Source organism: Sapajus apella, unplaced genomic scaffold (assembly GCF_009761245.1).
Source record: "Sapajus apella isolate SASKATOON/1434 unplaced genomic scaffold, GSC_monkey_1.0 scaffold71, whole genome shotgun sequence".
NCBI lineage: Eukaryota > Metazoa > Chordata > Mammalia > Primates > Cebidae > Sapajus > Sapajus apella.
Window position 1 is genome coordinate 2,507,446 of NW_022437011.1, and position 17,498 is coordinate 2,524,943.

At 39.3% G+C, this 17,498-nt stretch overlaps 1 protein-coding gene across 6 annotated transcripts in view; it reads right to left on the reverse strand.

Moving 5' to 3' along the window:
* The window catches only part of ABLIM3 (actin binding LIM protein family member 3), a 117,135-nt gene that overhangs the window by 58,717 nt on the left and 40,920 nt on the right, over window positions 1–17,498 (reverse strand). For all 6 annotated transcript variants that reach the window (XM_032250280.1, XM_032250279.1, XM_032250277.1 and 3 more), the window contains exons 3-5: window positions 15,546–15,683; window positions 2,452–2,635; window positions 440–552 (exon numbers count right to left, since the gene is read on the reverse strand). In XM_032250280.1, coding sequence (XP_032106171.1) covers window positions 440–552; window positions 2,452–2,635; window positions 15,546–15,683 — 435 coding nt within the window. The remainder of the gene's footprint in view (window positions 1–439; window positions 553–2,451; window positions 2,636–15,545; window positions 15,684–17,498) is intronic.

Sequence of the window (17,498 nt, forward strand, 5' to 3'; positions counted from 1 at the left end):
GAGGCACTAACACAGCTCTTGTGGTTTGCTCCCAGGGCACCCCATACTACCTCTTCTGTAAGTCATGTCTACAAATTCTTATTAGTGGAGTTGGTAAAAATTGAGAGCCACTGGTGAAAAAACACTTGATCAGCCCTATTGAGGAATCTGTGGGACAAAAGATCAGGAACTCAGCTTGTCCCAGAGGAGACATACCATGTGGCAGATATGTGACACTGGCTACCACTGTTTATGGCCAGGCAGCCTCTCTTCCCGCATTGTGCTTGTGAAGCTTGTGAGTCTGGGCCACATGCCTACAGGGTCATGATGCAGGAGGCCTCCAGGTTGAGAACCTCCCTGACTACCCTCCAGGCCCATGGGAGCAGTTGGCAGTGCTAGGATAGGGGAGCCCAGGGAGATCACACCCATGGACAAGGAGATACCCGTGGGGAGGACTCACGGCTTGGTCCACGAATCTTGATGGGTTTACTGCTGGCCATGGACTGGGAGCACGTTTGACACACACATTCTTTACCACTGAAGGTCACCTTGTCTCCAATGGGGAAAGGCTTCCTACAAGTGAGATGAGGGAGAAATTCAGCACACCCTCTTCTGAGGGATTCCATAGCTGATCACAGATGTGCTCAAAGCACTTTGGTAACACATACAGCTTGACTTGTAGAGCACCATGCAAATTCAAATGCTGTTCACAGTGACAGGCCAACTAAACTGCTCAATTAGGGGCCTAGCGGCCAGAACTGGAGCCCAGTTGGGCTGCTTGTATATTTTGGGCAGATCATGATGCTTATCTGAGCTTACATGTCTCAGCTATAAGAAATAGAGGTTACTAACTCCTCATATACTTGTTCTCTCTCGGAAGGATTTTTTCCATCCCAATTTGATCTATCCCCATATGTCAAGAATTCATTCACCTCCCAAACTTACCAAGATTTCCTCCTTTTACTACTCAGGCATTTTCCAAAATCTCCCTTCTCAATAGGAAGTGTGTAAGTCTGTTAATAATCTCTTCCACTCCTCCTCTGGATTTGTTCAGTTTCCACAGCTGAGGAGTCTCAAATTTGTACATGCTCTGCCTCCTCAACTAAATTATGAACCGAATATAGAATCCCCGGCACCACCATGCCTGCTGTTGAGCTGCTCTTGCCGATGCAGCTGGGATGCCTGTTACGAGGATTCTGAGCACAGCACCTAACATCGGCCCCCAGGGGCTCCACTGTCCTTGTATTAGCACTGTGGCACGATGGAGAGATCACTGGGGTGAGAGTCAGGGGAGCTATGTTCTTATGGTGGCCCAGCCACTAGCTTGTGGTAGAAAGACATCGCGTGACCATCAGGAGTCACCTCATCTCTGTGGGGCTGGAAAGAAACCCCATCTTGTACCACAGGAACCCTCTGTGCTAACCTCTGATGGGTCTGGGATCCCAGGGCTCAGGGCTCAGGTTTTAAGAGCTGGGTAGCTGAGTGAATTCCACGAGGGGATTATGTTTTCTTACGTACTCTGTCATTAGTCTCAATTAGAAACTCTAACTAGTTATTCTGACTGGTAACTGACTGGTGGTTATTTTATGGGGGAGAATAATTAATCTGCACATTCCTTTTCCAATTAAAAAATACATATATACTCTAATCATGCTTTACTTATGATGTCATCAGAGCTGTCCATTAAAATTTAATGTATTTGTGGGCAGGGCTGAGCTTCCTTCATTTTTTCATCTCCTTAATGTGTTGCTTGGCATTCAGTGGAGTCTTAATGTCCACTTGCTGAATTAACAAGTGATGGAGATGTGGAGGGTGAAGCAGGAGGCAGGGATGAGCTCTCCATCCCTGGAGATGTCCTGAGAGGAGGTAGATGACTATCATCATGTAATAAAAACAGACGCTCTCACATACTGGTTACTGAGCTAATGCCTTTGTATCACCAACTCATTGATCTTCAAGAAAACCCAATGAGGTTGGAATGGCTTTGGCCTCCATTTTACTGGTCAAGAAGCTGAGGCTTACAGAGTTGGGGATCACTTGCCAGGGTCACCCCAACAGCACAAGGAGGTGCTAGGATGATGGAGGAAGGGTATAAACAGCTATCCCTGTCCCATCTGTGGATGAGGGTGTGGGAGGCTGGGCCAGGTCCACGGTTTCCAAACTGAGTTCTGAGAGACTCAGTGGTTTCTTTGGGGGCCTTTTGGGAAGGATTGGGAGGCTGAGTTTGGAGATGCAGATCCTTACTCTGCCTCTATCATAGGACACGTGAGTGTTTTAGATCGGATTGTATTTTTATAAGACAGATTCAGATGCTACAATGTTTAAGTCAGGTCCTTTCACACCTGAGTCTCCAGAAATCTAAATGCCCAGCATAAACCTTGTAAACCCCAGGACTTCTGGGAAAAAGCCAGGTCTTCCCCTGCCCTGGGGGCTTATGCAGAGGGTCTCAGCCCCGGCTGGTCACACTCTCACCTGCACAAGCTGCACACGAAGCACTTGGGGTGGTAGGTGCGGCCCAGGGCTGAGATGACTTCGCCTGTGATGAAGTCCCGGCAGCTGTCACAGCGGGTGCCATAGAGTTGCTGGTAGTCCTGGGTGCAGATGTACTCCTGATTCTTGAAGAAGAAGCCTGACTGGGCCAGGCCACAGCCACATACTTGGGGAAACAAGGAGGGAAACAAGGGCAGGATGAGTCCAGGGAGGGTCTGTAAGCAGAAGGTCCTCACTGGGGGAAAGGCTGGTGTCTGTGTCATGAGTGACCAGAGAATGGTAGCATGTCAGATTTCAAGGCCTTTGGGGCCAGTATTCCTTAAAGAATGGCCAGTAGGCCACTAGCATCAGAATCACCCCAGAAGCTTCTTACAATGCAGATGCCTGGGACTGAATCAGATTCCCTAGAACTGGGGCCTGGACATCTGCATTTGAACAGCAGCTCCCCCCCCACCCTACTAGGCTGATTCTGATGCACACGAAGAAGCACTGATGGTGTACAATCCTCCCAATACATGAATGAAAAGTTTAGTGCCATGTGGCTCACGTAAGGCTGCACAGCTGGTGGAAATATGAATGTAATAAAAGAATCATTCAGTTAAACATTTCCTGGGTACTTCCTATATGCATGATTCTTTGCCAGGTGAAGAGCAGTGTGGAGACCATATGCTCCAAATCCCAACCTGGAATCACCTTAGGATGGCAATGGGATGGGTGATTTGAGGTCTAGAATCTGCGCTCACCATAACCATAAGAGGGGGGTGGGTCTATTCCCAGGCAGGAATAATAAAAACCAATCCCTGAATTTCAAAGAGCTAAAAATGCTGCAGAGAGATCATATGGAAAAAAAGCCCCATATCGTAGGCGATGGGCCACGGAGCCGGTGCAAGCAGTAAGGACTGTGAGTGAGGTGGAGACTTGTCAGTTGGAAGGGATCATGAGAGGCTTTTCAGAGGAGGTAGCATCTGAGTTGAACACTAAAGAAACAGAATGAGCCCAAGCACAGAGGCAGGAAGGTGCAAGTGATATTTGTGCGGAGGCTAGAGCTAGAGTAGGGGTGGTGTTTGTAGGAAGTGGTGGGAAGTAACGCAGGAAAAGATTGCTCAGACCAGTTGGAGGAGGGCCTGAATTCAGCTTAAGATTAGGTTTTGCAGGATACTGAGGAGCCATGGATGGTTCTTTTACTAGTTTAAAAAAAATTAGAAAAAAATCTCAAACATATACAAAAATGGGAGAAGATTGTAATAATTCTCCATCACTCAGCTGCAAAAATGCTCAATTGCATTGATGGCTTTTGAACAGAGAGGCAACAGGATTTTACAAGGCATTTCATAAAGTCTTTTGGAATATTCTTTTGGATAATAGGGAGAAATAAATGTAGGACAAAATAGAAAAACAAGTAGATTTATAGGTGTTTGAACAATTGAATTATGTGAGCTCCACCCCCACTGAAGGACTTAGAAATATGAGAAATAAGATTTTCCCGTAAGGAGCTTGAAATCAATGCATGATGGGCAGAGCAGAAAGAGGCAAAGTTTCTTCTAAGGGAATAAATGGCTCACAGGGCCAGCAGAACTGCAGTAACCCACCGAATGTACTGATCAGCTAAAGCAACGATGCGCCGGCCAGGAAGGGGGCTGGTTAGCAATCAGAGGAAGGCCCATTCAAATATTGTCACCAGCTCCCCTGGTTCTGAGGCTGCTCTCTGATGGACTGACTTTCTACCTAGATTGCCTTTCAGAGGCCAGGTGCTGGCTAGGCCACTACGAAACAGTCCATCTGAAAGTCACCCCTCTTGTCCACATTGATGAGCAGGTATTCTGGGTTTCTACGTCATTTTCCTGAGGACTTGGTAAAAGTCAGCTTTTTCAAGGGTGATCAATGATCACCTGGAAATGATCACCAGTCAGCCTGGAACTGAGTGAAAACATCCCAGCAAATACTACCTCACCTTTAACAGGGAAAATTCTTTTGCAAAAGCAGCCAGGTTAAAAATGGGAGAGACTGCCAAGTGAATGCCAGGAATATTTCATAAGTGTTTGTTCACCTTTGGGGGCTGGTGGCTTAAAGGGTGAGGCTGAGTGAGGAGGAGGCAGTTCCAGAAGTCACCGTATGGGGGAACAGCTCAGGACAGTGGGAGACACAGTGGTCTGACAGTCAAACCACCCAGCCTCTGGTGTCATCACAGACACTGAGTTTCTGGACAACAGTGAACTTTACCCTCTCTTCTCTGGGGCCTCTCTTCACTCCTATGCAGAATGAAGAGGTGGAACTTTTCTTTTATAATTGACATGCTGTAAGTCTATGAGAAGAAAAGCTTCCTTTAGGGCTTACTATATGCCTAAACATTTTAGACTCAGTGTGGAGTATCGCTTGTGACCCCTGACACCACCCCTATGAAGAGGTAGGAGTATGGGGGAGGTGGTGGTGGTGGCGGAAGTCTGGGAAGGGGTCATCTTCTATCAGGCGTTATGAAAATTCATCACATCACATCATGGCTGGTCTCATGAGCAGGCAAAGGCAGAGAACAGGCTGTTCTGGGCTGTGCAGGTGGTGGAGCAATTGACTTCACGGCTGTGGAATCAGTTAGGTCATGGCCTGCAACCTCATTGGAAACAGTTCCTGTTTTTTCCCTTTTTTTTCCCCTCTCCTTTGTCTCCCTTGCCAACTCCACCCCCAGAGACACCTCTCCCAGTGGAGTAATCCAGGAGACCATAGGAAAACTTGGAACAATAAGTCCTCCATTTCCCTCAAGTAGCTGAAGGAGGAAGTTTTTGGTAGGAAGGATGTAAAGGTTGATACGTCTCTCAGGGGTCCCTGGAAATGCAGTGGGGAACACAGGGATGGAAGGCAAGCTGGACCAGCATGACAGATGGATCTGAGGTAGAGTGGAGCCAGACATTCAAATAACAGGAAAGCCATGGAGTGGGTTTGTAGTATGGAAGTGACATGAAATTAATACACCTGGGGCCGTCATTATTCTGTGAATCAAAAAAAATGAATTCTATCGATTAAAAAAATGCAGGCCATTTGGATGGACAATGGAATGGAACATTCAACATTAAAACTGCTTTGAGCAAATTCAGAATAAATGCTCAGTGTAAATATAAGGCCCAGAAGGCGGCCTTGCACACAGCCCTGGAATGTGTCAGTGAACAATGTACTGTTTCATAGGTTATTGGACCTTTGTTCATGGTCCTGTTCTAGAACTCAAGTGCTGGGAGATTTTGAGAAAGTTATCCCAGCTCTCTGGAGCTCATTTGTAAGATGAAGGGGCTGGTGGCTAACTGAGGACACATCTAGATCAGAAAGCCCAAGATTCTGTCATACAATTTCAGCAATTTTCAACTTTTCGAATGAGACTGGATTTTATGGAATTTGAAAATCTAAGAGTTAGAAGGGCCCCCTGAAGGTGATCTAATTCATTATTCAGAACATTTTATTGTGAAATATATTATACATGAGAAAATGTATAAAATGTATATGTATAGTCAAAGAAGAACAGTAAAATAACTCCCATGTACCCACCACTGAGTTTATGAAACAGAACATCACCAATTCCTTGGAAGCCTGTTCTCCTCTCCTTAAGAGCACCCCTGTCCCATACTGTCCCTAATTATATGCTTATCATTCCCTTGCTTTACTTTATAGTTTTATCACCTGTGATGTATCCATAAACAATATTTTGTTTAGTTTGGCCTGTTTTTGAACTTTATGTTGATGAAGTGCTACTACATTTATCCCTTGTCTGTTTCATTCCCTCAGTATTGTGTTCTGAGATTCATCCACGTTGATGCACATAACCGCAGCTCATTCATGTTCACTGCTGTGCTGTATTCCATTGCCTGAATACATCACAGCTGGTCCACTCCAATGCTGAAGGACATTTGAGCTACTTGCAGTTTTTTGCTTTTATGAAAATGCTGTTCTAAATATTCTTGTATTAGTGAGGTAATGCCTCACTGTTTTCCAAATTGCTTTTGCTATTTACCTTCCCACCAGCAGTTCTTAGCAATAAATAAAAATAGTACTTAGTAATATCTAACCTATTTGGTCAACATAGTGAATGTGAAATGATATCATTTTGTGATTTTAAATTTCATTTCCCTAATGATTAATGAAATTCAGAATTTTTTCAAATGTGAAAATACTTGCTAATGTTTTTTGCTCGTATTTTTTTCTTTTAGACGTGGAGAAATTCTTAATACATTTTGGAAATCAATCATTTTTTAGCCATTTATTGCAGATATCTTCTGCAATTTGGGGCTTGCTTGTTGCTCCTCTTTTCTTGTTTTTGGATACACCGAAGTTCTCAGTTTTTATGTTGTTGAATTTGTGAATCTCTTCCTTTACGGATTGCCCTTTCTGTGTCATGTTTCAGAAATTATTCTCTACCCTGAAATCCTAAAAAGATATCTCTTATATTGTCTTCTTAAAATGTTATTGAGTTGCCTTTCATAGTAAAGCCGTTAATCCACCTGGAATTGACTTTAGGGAATGGTAATACAATAGGGATCTGATTTTCTCCCACATGGATAATTAATCATCTCAGCATCATTTATCAAGCAGTCTAATCTTTCCCCACTGATCTGTAAAAAGCAAGTTTCCATACATATTAAAGTTTGTGTTTGGTTCTATATTCAGTTCCATTGGTCTATTTATCTGTCCTTAATCCAAGATCACACTGTCTTAATAGCTTATAATAATAAATGACGATATCGGTAGAATAGGCCCCCTTGCTTTGGTGTTCTTTAGGAATGCTTTGATTATTCCTGGCCTCTTGTCAAGAATATAATTTTAACTGATTTCTTAATTTCTATGGAAAACCATATGGGATGTATTAGAATTGTTTTGAATATTTAGTTCAACCAGAATAGAACTGTCATCTTTTTTATATTTCTAACTTTCTATCAGAGAACTTAGCATATTTAGAAAAATTATTTAGGTCTTTAATGTCTTTCTTATGACATTTAATAAATTTAACAATTTGATAATTTGTATCTTATACAACTTTATAAAATTTATTTCAAAATTAAAATTCTTTTCTTGTTGAGGTAAATGGTGTCTTGAAGGTTAATGGTGAATACAAATGCCATTTTTTCCCTGTATTTATTCTGTATTCAGTAACCTGAATAAACTCGTATTGACTTTCTTTTTAGTATTATTATTTCAGAATGTATCTCTAAAGTATTAGGACTCTTTAAAAAAGCCAACCACAATAATCTAAAAGCATTGAAAATACTATCTACTAAGGCATTATCAAGTCAGTGTGTTCAAGTTTTTTTCAATTATCTTGTCATTTTTTCTTTTCTTTTCTTTTTTTTGTTTTAGTGATTAGTTGTTTGAATAAAACTCTATCAAGGTTCACATATTGCATTTGTTTGCTGTACCTCTTCAGTCCCTTAATTGCTATTTTTCCTTCTTATTTTCTCCTTGCAATGTATTTATTAAAGACTCTTAGTCACTGTGCCCTAAAATTTCCACAGTTTGGATTTTGCTGATTGTATCCTTATGGTATTAACTTGTTCCCTTCTCTTTTACGTTTTCTATAAATGGTGGCTATATCTAGAGACTTGAACTTGTAACAGGTCTGATTATTTTGTTCTTTTTAGCAATAATACTACATTGATATTCCGCACTTCTGTGATTTTGGAGGTGGTGTTGGTGAGTAGAAATGGCTATTAATGATCATTGCTAGGCACATTATTTCATTAAAAGTTTGCAAAATTAAAATATTCTAATTATTTAATTCTTCATTTATTAGGTGAAGTGTTTCCTTAGACAGAAACTTTCATCAGCCTTTTGCTTTTTTTTTTTTTAGAGAATTCCTAAGTCTCATTTTTTTTTAAGCAGCCCTTTGCTTACAGTTAAATACTAAACAGTTTGTACAATAGGTTCAAGTTTTGATTCTTTGCCTATTTGTTTCAAAATAATTATTTCATCAGCATTATCTAAAAGTGAACAAAGAGCTATTTTCCTTTCTTCTTCTTATAAGCAAATTTTCTTATTAATTTTACTTAATTGTAGATTCTTTTGGGTTTTCTATGCAGACAATTATATAATCTAAAAATAATTACATTTTTTTTCTTTTCAAACCATATAACTTTTATTTCTGTATCTTGATGGATTGTCTAGGATCTCCGGGCCAAATGTTGGACAGAAGTCATGACAGTGAGCATCTCTATCTTGTTCCTGATCTTAAAGAGAATGCCTTCAACATTTTACCATTACATTTGTTTCCTTTATATTTTTTGTATACATAATCTATCATTTATGACAGCTTTCTTCAATTCCTCCTAGTTTTTAAAATAACTAGGTATAAATAGGTGTTAAATTTTATCTAGCACCTTTTCTACTCTATTAAAATAATAAAATATTTTAATCCCTTCATATCTTTATAGCAAAATATATTAGCCAGTTTTCTAACATTAAGCCAATTTTGAATTTCTGGAATAAAAATAATCAAATGTTTTTATCCCTTCATATCTTTATAGCAAAATATATAAGCCAGTTTTCTAATATTAAGCCAGTTTTGAATTTATGGAATAAACTCAATTTGGTCAGTTATACTATATTTTTCACACTTTTCTAAACATGGTTTGCTAATATTTTTTCTAGGATTTTAAAATCCACATTCATGCATGATGTGGACGTATGATTATTTTTTCTTATTTGGTATTGTGCTGGCTCAAACAAATGAGTTGGGAAGTATACCCTTCTTTCTATTCTCTGAAAGAGTTTCTACAAGACATAGATGATCTGTTTTTAAATGCTTTGTAGAACTTAAAAGAGTTGAAGAGTTTTAACGACAAAATCACCAATCCAATATCACCAATAAGATTTATTAATCTGAAATTGTTTATAATATTTCTCATTATATCTTTAATTTTAATCGCAACTACAGCAATGTACCCATTTTAATTCTTAAGATTGTTCATTTGTATATTTTCTCCCATTACTTGAATAATTTTGCCAGCATTTTGTCTATTTTACTTGTGCTTTTAAAGAATCAACTTTTGATTTGTTAATCCTGTCCACTGTGTGTTTTTTCTTTGATTAATGTCTGTTGTATTATTTCCTTCCTTCTATTTTACTTGGATTCATCCTGCTCTACAAACTTTTTGAGTTGAACACTTAGTTCATTAATATTCAAACTTAATTCTTTTCTATCGTGATAATTTAAGGCCATACATTTTCCTCTGAGTACCACTTTAAACTACATTTTGTAGTGCAAGTTTTTGATTCATAGTATTTTTGTTATCTTTCAGTTTCAAGTGTTTTCTGATTTTCGTTAAGATTTTGCTAACCATGCCATCTTTCATCTCAGTTCTTCCATCTGGGGATGATTTTTCTTCTGCTTACAGAACATATTTTGTAATTTCATTTAATGAGAGTTTGTTGTTGGTAAATTAGTTAAAAAAAACTAAACATGTTTTTACTTTGCTTTGGGTCTTTTATTTTTACAGTTTTTGTTTGTTTTGTTTTGAGACAGGGACTCGGTCTGATGACCAGCCTGGAGTGCAGTGGTGTGATCAGAGCTCACTGCAACCTCCACCTCCTGGGCTCAAATGACCCTCTCACCTCAGTCTCCCAGGTAGCTGGGACTACAGCCGTGTGCCACCGAGCCTGGCTAAGTTTTGTATTTTTTGTAGAGAAGAGGTTTTGCTATGTTGCCTAGGCTGCTCTCGAACTCCGGGGCTCAGGTGATCTGCCTGCCTTGGCCTCCCAAAGTGCTGGGATTACAGGTGTATGCCACGACACCACTCCATTTTAACAGTTTTAATGAGATATAATTCACATGTCGTATATTCCAACAATTTAAAATGTACAATTCAACCATTTTTTTTAGCATATTCACAAAGTTGTGCAATGATTACCACTATCTAATTCCAGAACATTTTCATCACCTCCAAAACAAGCCACAAACCCATTAGAAATCACTTATCTTTCTCCAACAACCCCCAGCCCTAGGTAACCATGACTTTGCTTTCTGTCTTTATATAATTTGCCTGTTTTGAGCATTTCATACATATGGAATCATACAATATGCAGCCTTTTGTGGCTGTGTTCTTTCACATCTTTTCAAGGTTTATTCCCAGTGGGGCATTTATTAGTATTTCATTCCTTTTTATTGCTAAATAGTATCCCTCTGTGGGGATATATCACATTTTATTTATCCATTCATTGGTTGATAAGATTTTTCTACTTTTTGGCTATTATAAATAATGCTGCTGTGAACATCCATGTATATATTTCTGTGTGAACCTATATTTTTCTTCTCTTGAGTATACACTGAGCAATGGAATTTGGAATTGCTGGGTCATATGGTAGCTCTACATTTAATCTTTTGAGAAACTGCCAGATTATTCTCCCTAGTAGCTGCACCATTTTACATTCCTTTCTACCAGCATTGTATGAGAATTCTAATGTCTCCACATCCTCATCAACACTAGTTATCTATCTGTTTTATTATAGCCTTTCTAACAGATGTGAAGTGGTATCTCATTGTGGTTTGATTTGCATTTATTTGACGGCTAATAATGCTGAGCATTTTTTCATGTGCTTATTGGATATCTATATAACTTCTCTGGATAAATGTCTATTCACATCCTTTGCCCATTTTGAAACTAGGTTATTTTCCTTTTTATCATAAAATTATAAGAATTCTTTACATAGCCTAGACACAAATGTTTTTTCAGATTTATAATTTTCAAATATTTTCTCCCGTTCTGTGGGTTGCCTTTTCACATTCTTGATGGTGTATTTTGAAGCACAAAACTTTTAAATTTTGATAATATCTAATTAATATATTTTTCATTTGTTGCTTGTGCTTTTGTGTCACATCTAAGAAGGTTTTGCATAACTCAGAATCACAATGATTTATTGTTATATTTTTTCCTAAGAGTTTCTCAATTTTAGCTTCTACATTTAGGTCTTTGATCAATTTTTAACTTTTATGTATGTGTAAAGGAAGAGTCTGACTTCATTTTTTGCTTATGAACACAAAAAATTCAGTTTTCCAAGCACCTCTTGTTGAAAGGACCATTCTTTCCCTCTTGCTTTATCTCGACAGCCTTGTTAAAAATCAACCGACCATAAGTATAAGAGTTTATGTTTATATTCTTGACTTTATTCATTTCTATGTCTATCCTTGTGCTCGTACCACCCTATCTTGTTTATTACAGCTTTATAGTAAATTTTAAAAGTGGGAACTGTGAGTTCTCCAACTTTGTTCTTTTAAAGACTGTTTGACTATTCTATGTCCCTTGCAATTCCACATGAATTTTAGTTCTAATAATTCTGTAGTAGTTTTTGGAATTTGCTATACAAGATCATGTCACGTGCAAATAGAGATAGTCGTAATTCTTTCTTTTTAATCTGATGCCTTTTGTTTCATTTTCTTGCTTAATTAACCTAGTACTAACCTGAAATGCAATGTCAAATAGAAGTGGTGAGAGCAGACATCCTTGTCTCGTTTTTGATCTTACAGGGAAACATTCAGTTTTTCTCCATTAAGTATACTCTTAGTTGTAGGTTTGCCTTTGTTCTAGAAAGATAGTTTTGCTGAATGCATAATCTTTCCTTGACAGTTATTTCTTTCAGCACATTAAAGATATTCTTCTGCTGTTTTCTAGTTTTCTTGTTGCTATTGAAAAGTCAGCTGTCAGTCCATTTACCGTTTATATGCAGATGATTTGTTTTTTCTCTCTGGCTACTTTTAAGATGAGCTCTTTGATGATCTGAGGTTTTACTCTGATATATGTGGGTGGAATTTTAAAAAATTTTCCTGCAGGAATTTATTAGGTTTTCTGGATTCAAGGATATGTGTCTTTCAACAGCTCTAGAAAATTCATAGCTGTTGTCACTTCAAATATTGTCCTCCCACTCATGTTCTCTATTATATAGCCCAGAACTCTGATTAGATATATATATATGTCAAGACCTCTCACCATATTCTCCATGTATTAACTTCTTTTTTATTTTTACCAACTTCTCATATTTTTGATCTATTAGCTGTATAATTTTTTTTGATGAAATCTTCTGGTTTACTAATTCCTTAGCAACATCTAATCTGCTATTTAATTTATACATTGAGTTTTTAATTTCAAAGATTATATATTTCTACTTTTAGAAGTGTTATTTGTTTCCTTTTCAAATCTTCTGTGCTATTGCTTATAATGTGCTGTTGGGCTTTTTTGCTCATATTTTCTAGCTTGTTTAAATATATCAATATAGTTATTATGTAATGACGGAAAATTTCAATATACAAAGTCATTGAGGTTCTGCTGGCTCTCACTCCATTATAATTTGTATGTTTTGACTGACTACGAGTTACTCATTTTCCTAATAACATTATCTGTGGAAATTCTTTGAGGCCTGGAATAAAGTTGAGTTCTTCCAAAGAGGAGTATCATTTGCTTTCGCCACTTGCCAACTGGGAGACCACTGTAACTTAAATTTTCTGTTTGACTCTATAATTATTTTTATTTATACCAAATAAATGACATAAATGTAGTCATGAACCCATGTATATGGTGAAATACGGACAAGTATTTTCATAAAAGTTTTATTCCCCTCTACCCAGTGCCAAAGTCAGAACAGGCAAGGTTCCTTGCTCGCTCCCTCTCCAGAGCCAGTTTATTTCTCCTCTGTCATACACTGAGAACATGCTTTTTTCAGGGGGAAACAGCTTCACACATAGGTCTCCTATTAGATTCCCACTTTGACTAGCTGCTAAGCTTTGCCTCCTGTTCTCCGTGATCCATTTAGACAACAGAGTAAAAGCTCAAAGTCTCCAAGTTTAATATAAACTATCAGGATGAAATATGGCATTGGTAGTCACAACAGGGTTTCTGTTTCTGTTTTTAACCTTTGTAGATTCCTTCCTTTCCTGTCAGCACAGTAGTGGATGTTAAAAGAGTTGTAAAAGAAATTCATAAACATTTTAGATTGTTTAGATGACAAAGCTATCTAATAGGGTACTTAATTGCCATGTTGATTACTGTTGGAAATAAAAATCCTCTCATTTGTTTTACCTTTAAGCAAACGGACATTGAAAATATTCAGAAAAATATTGGTCTATTATTTTTCCCTTAAAATCTCCATTGAGAGAGATTCTACAACCTCCCTGTGGTAAATGCCAAAATGGCCACATTATTCCCTTCTGCATTAACATCCTTGAAATCTGATGCTTCAGATCCTCCTCAAAAAGGCAAAGTTTATTTCTCTGTGACCTTGACTTATCCGTCCATTTGACTTGTTTTGGCCAACAGCAGGACATTAAGCTGAGGTTTGAAAAGGTCTTACTTATTAAAGCTTGTTCTCTCATTGTATTTGGAGCTCTGAGACTACCATATGAACAAGTCCAAGCCAGCCCACTGAAGGATGAGAAGCCACATGGAGGCACTGGGGTTAGCGGTCTGCCCATCACTGCCAGCAGACCCACCTGCTGACTGCATATCATCATGATGAGAGTAGTAGAGATAAGCAGAGCTAGAAACTGGGAAACACTGCTCAGCCAGCCCAGAGAATCATGAACTAAATAAACGATTGGATTAAGCTATTAAGCTTTTGCTTAAGTAAAAGGTAACTGATACACTCTCTTAAGAATATAATCACATAGTTACATCCCAAACCACTTTATAACAATTTTCTTGTCTTCACCCTTTGTCCTGCCTAAATTTCAGAGTGTCAGAATAATCACTTACCAAGATACTCTTGCAGTTCAATTTATACTAAAGGGGTTTGCCAATTCTCAATATAAAATTCAAATCACACCAATTAAAATGTATCCCGTATATGAATCTATAAACAAATTAGGAAATATGAATATGTAAGTTGTTTACTAAGTGCAGAGTCTAGTTAGATCATGAAGAAAGAAGTCCGGGATTTTCTCAGTGGCAGGGGAAGTCACTCTTAGGCGCATGAGACTGAGGCAGTTACTGATATAAAAAGAACCGGGGGCTTCAACTGACCTTAAATTCAATATAAGCTGGTGGTGTGAAGTGACTCCTCAGGAAGTCAGTTCAATATCAGTTACATCAACAGAAATGTAGTCCTTTGTGTTTGCCAGACCTTGAAAACTGTGATCTGTTCTGAGTATCATACTTTAGGAACGACAGTGACACACTAAAATGGATCAAAGAGGAAGACTCCAGGACAATGACACCGTTGGAATCATTTAAGATGAGACCCAGTTTAAGGACCTGTGATATAGTTTGACATGGGGAAGACCTGGCTACGAGTATCGGAAGAGCAGTCACAGGGAAAAGCAAATACAAATTATTCTTCAGACTTTATGAGAACAAATCTGAGATCAACAAAAAAGTTACAAATTTTGAGTTAAACATTTTCTAAACCCATAGGGCAATCCAACATTAGAATGGCTGCTCTGTGGAGCCGGGAAGTCTGAATGAAGAGGTCAAGATGCAGAGGCTGGAGAGAGATTTGCAGGGACATTGTGGAAGGGTGTGCTGTCCCCAGGCCAGAGGGCTCTCTGTGTTCTTTCAGCTGAAACCCTTTTCCTGCTGCTAATTATCTGTCTTCTTTAGGAACTCTTGGCTCATTTGAGTCTAGGATTACAAAAATTAGCCTTGTGTAAGCTGTACCAATGAGAGGTGACCTAACAGCTATGTGCTCCCAAAGTCAAGATTTCTCTTCGCCCTTGTTAAATGTGACCTTTGAGGATTGCTACACTGTCATAGAATAGGTACTCATCTCTGAGCCACGCTGAATTTTATCCAAGATAGTTTGCACTTTCATTTGCTCTTACATTGATTTATAGGCACAAGCCCAGAGTCTTTTCAGATGAGTAAGTTAAGTTTGCAGAATAGTCTTTTTCCTTCTGGATCAGCACCTGCCCCTCCAAGGTTACCAGAATCCTTGTCTCCCTCACGTACCAACACTGCCCTCATTCTAAGGGAGAATCTCATAAGAAGAGGCTCAAGGAAAGCCTCTGTAGGCCTTTGTAGATATTCCAGCTGCCTATGTATGTTCTTCCTGCCCCTGTGGCATGACCTGGTGGTGCAAGAATGGTCAGAAATCTGAGAAGAGAGTGGGGGAGCTGAGCCTCCTACCTTGACAGGTGAAGCATCTGATGTGGAAGTGGTTGTTGTGCACGCGGACCACTTCCCCTTTGCAGGTGTCTCCACAGCGGTAGCACTGGATGACATTGGAGCTGCCCCGTGGATTGTAAGGATTCTGCTGATAAGGAACTGTAAGAGAAACAAAGAGATCACTAACCAGAGGCCCTGATTCTTTACAAAGTCTGCTGCAAGACATTATCATAATTGTAGTGGAAGAAGAGGCAGAAGGGGAAGAAATGATGGGCAAAGTATCTTCAACTCATCATCAGGATGACTGCCAAGCTAAGGCAGCGCTGAGTGGTATGAGACATGTCCGTAGACCTCCTTAAGCAGGGAAGGACTTTTGAGTGAGCATAGCCTTTCTTTATGTTCCTTGCAAGAACACAAGCCAAATCCCTGAATGACGACAAATAAGAGGACAGAGAGTATTTCAAGGTAAATTATCAGAAATACCATCTTTTGAGTAAGCTTTCAATTAAAATTAGGCCCCAAACTTGTCCGAGGGAATTTGGGGCTTGCAATTGACTCAGAGGTTCAAAGAAATGGGTGGCTGACCCTGCCTCCAAATGGCTTTTGAGTTAAACAAGTTCCAGCCCCTCCCTGGGCCTCAATTTTCATGTCTATCAAATGAGGTTGGTCAAAGGTAGCACAGACTTTCATAAAGAAGGCATGAAGGGAGGCATTCTGGCTGGAGGGAGGCTGACAAAGGGACCGTTCTCAAAGCTGCCTTTGAACGGCTCTTTCCGTAAGACTGGGAAAATATTACACGTATATAATTAAGAAAAAAATGCTGGTGGAGATTATGAAAGGGTTGAAGTCACTGGGAGCTGCAGTTGAGTGGCCAGTATCTGATGATGCCTAAGAGTTCTGCTAGCTTATTTGGTCTATTATTCTTTCCCTAAGACCACCTCCAGTTTTGGTATCTGTGCTGCTAAAGAGAATGCTAAGACCACCTCGTGGCTACTTTTCTAGATATCCTTTTCCTGAGATACAGTTGGCTTGGCCATTCTAAAATCTAGTCATCTGATTCATTTAAATAGTGGGCACCTGCCTAGAGCACAGAATCTCAGGGATGGAAGGAATATTAGTAGCTCTGTGGTCTGATCTCATTATGTATTAGCTGTTGACGTAACTTTGCCACTGAGGAACCTACTTTTCTCTCTTATAGGAAGCCCCTGTGGCACTGGGGAGAGAATTACTCATTTCTTCAATTCTCACTCAAAGTTGAAGGAATAGTCCAAAAACTTCTGCTTATACCTTATTAGGAGAAGGCTCACTCTTGTCCTAGTTATAAAGATAACCACCTGATTGAAGAGGAATTGGTGCCTAGCATTTATACATGTAGACTTCCTGGATAAACTCTGAATAAGCATATCATAAATTAATTTGGACTCACAGCTACCTTGAACTACAAAGGAATTTAGAGGTCACCTACTTTGGGGATTCTTGACCCTGTGTGGTAGTTATGTCTGTTTGTTGGAAATTTGAACCTTTTCCTCCAAGCACATGGAGGATTGCACATGGTGACTTGCTTGGCAGTGAAACGTGAACTGAAATTGTGCATGTCCCTTCCAAGTGGAAGCCTTAGGAGCCAGTATGTGATCTGCTACATTGCCTTTTCCCTACCCCAGCAATGAATGTTACCCCAGATGGTGTGCAGGATGCATCAGCTTGGATCCTGATTGAGGAGTCATGGAACAGAATTTCAAACTCACCCGTCATAAACTTCTATCATGAGCAAGAACAAATGTCTGTTGTCGTAGTCTCTGAGACTGCAGCATAACCTGGCGTCTGACACTGCTCTTTAATTAAATTTGTGTTATGTACATTATCTTGTAGCTTTGTTCATATTCTCAGAGGTCTATGATCTCCAAAACTGATCTCATCTGCCCTCCTCCTTTTAAAAAGGAATGGGAAATTAGGACTTCTGATCATCTCCCATTT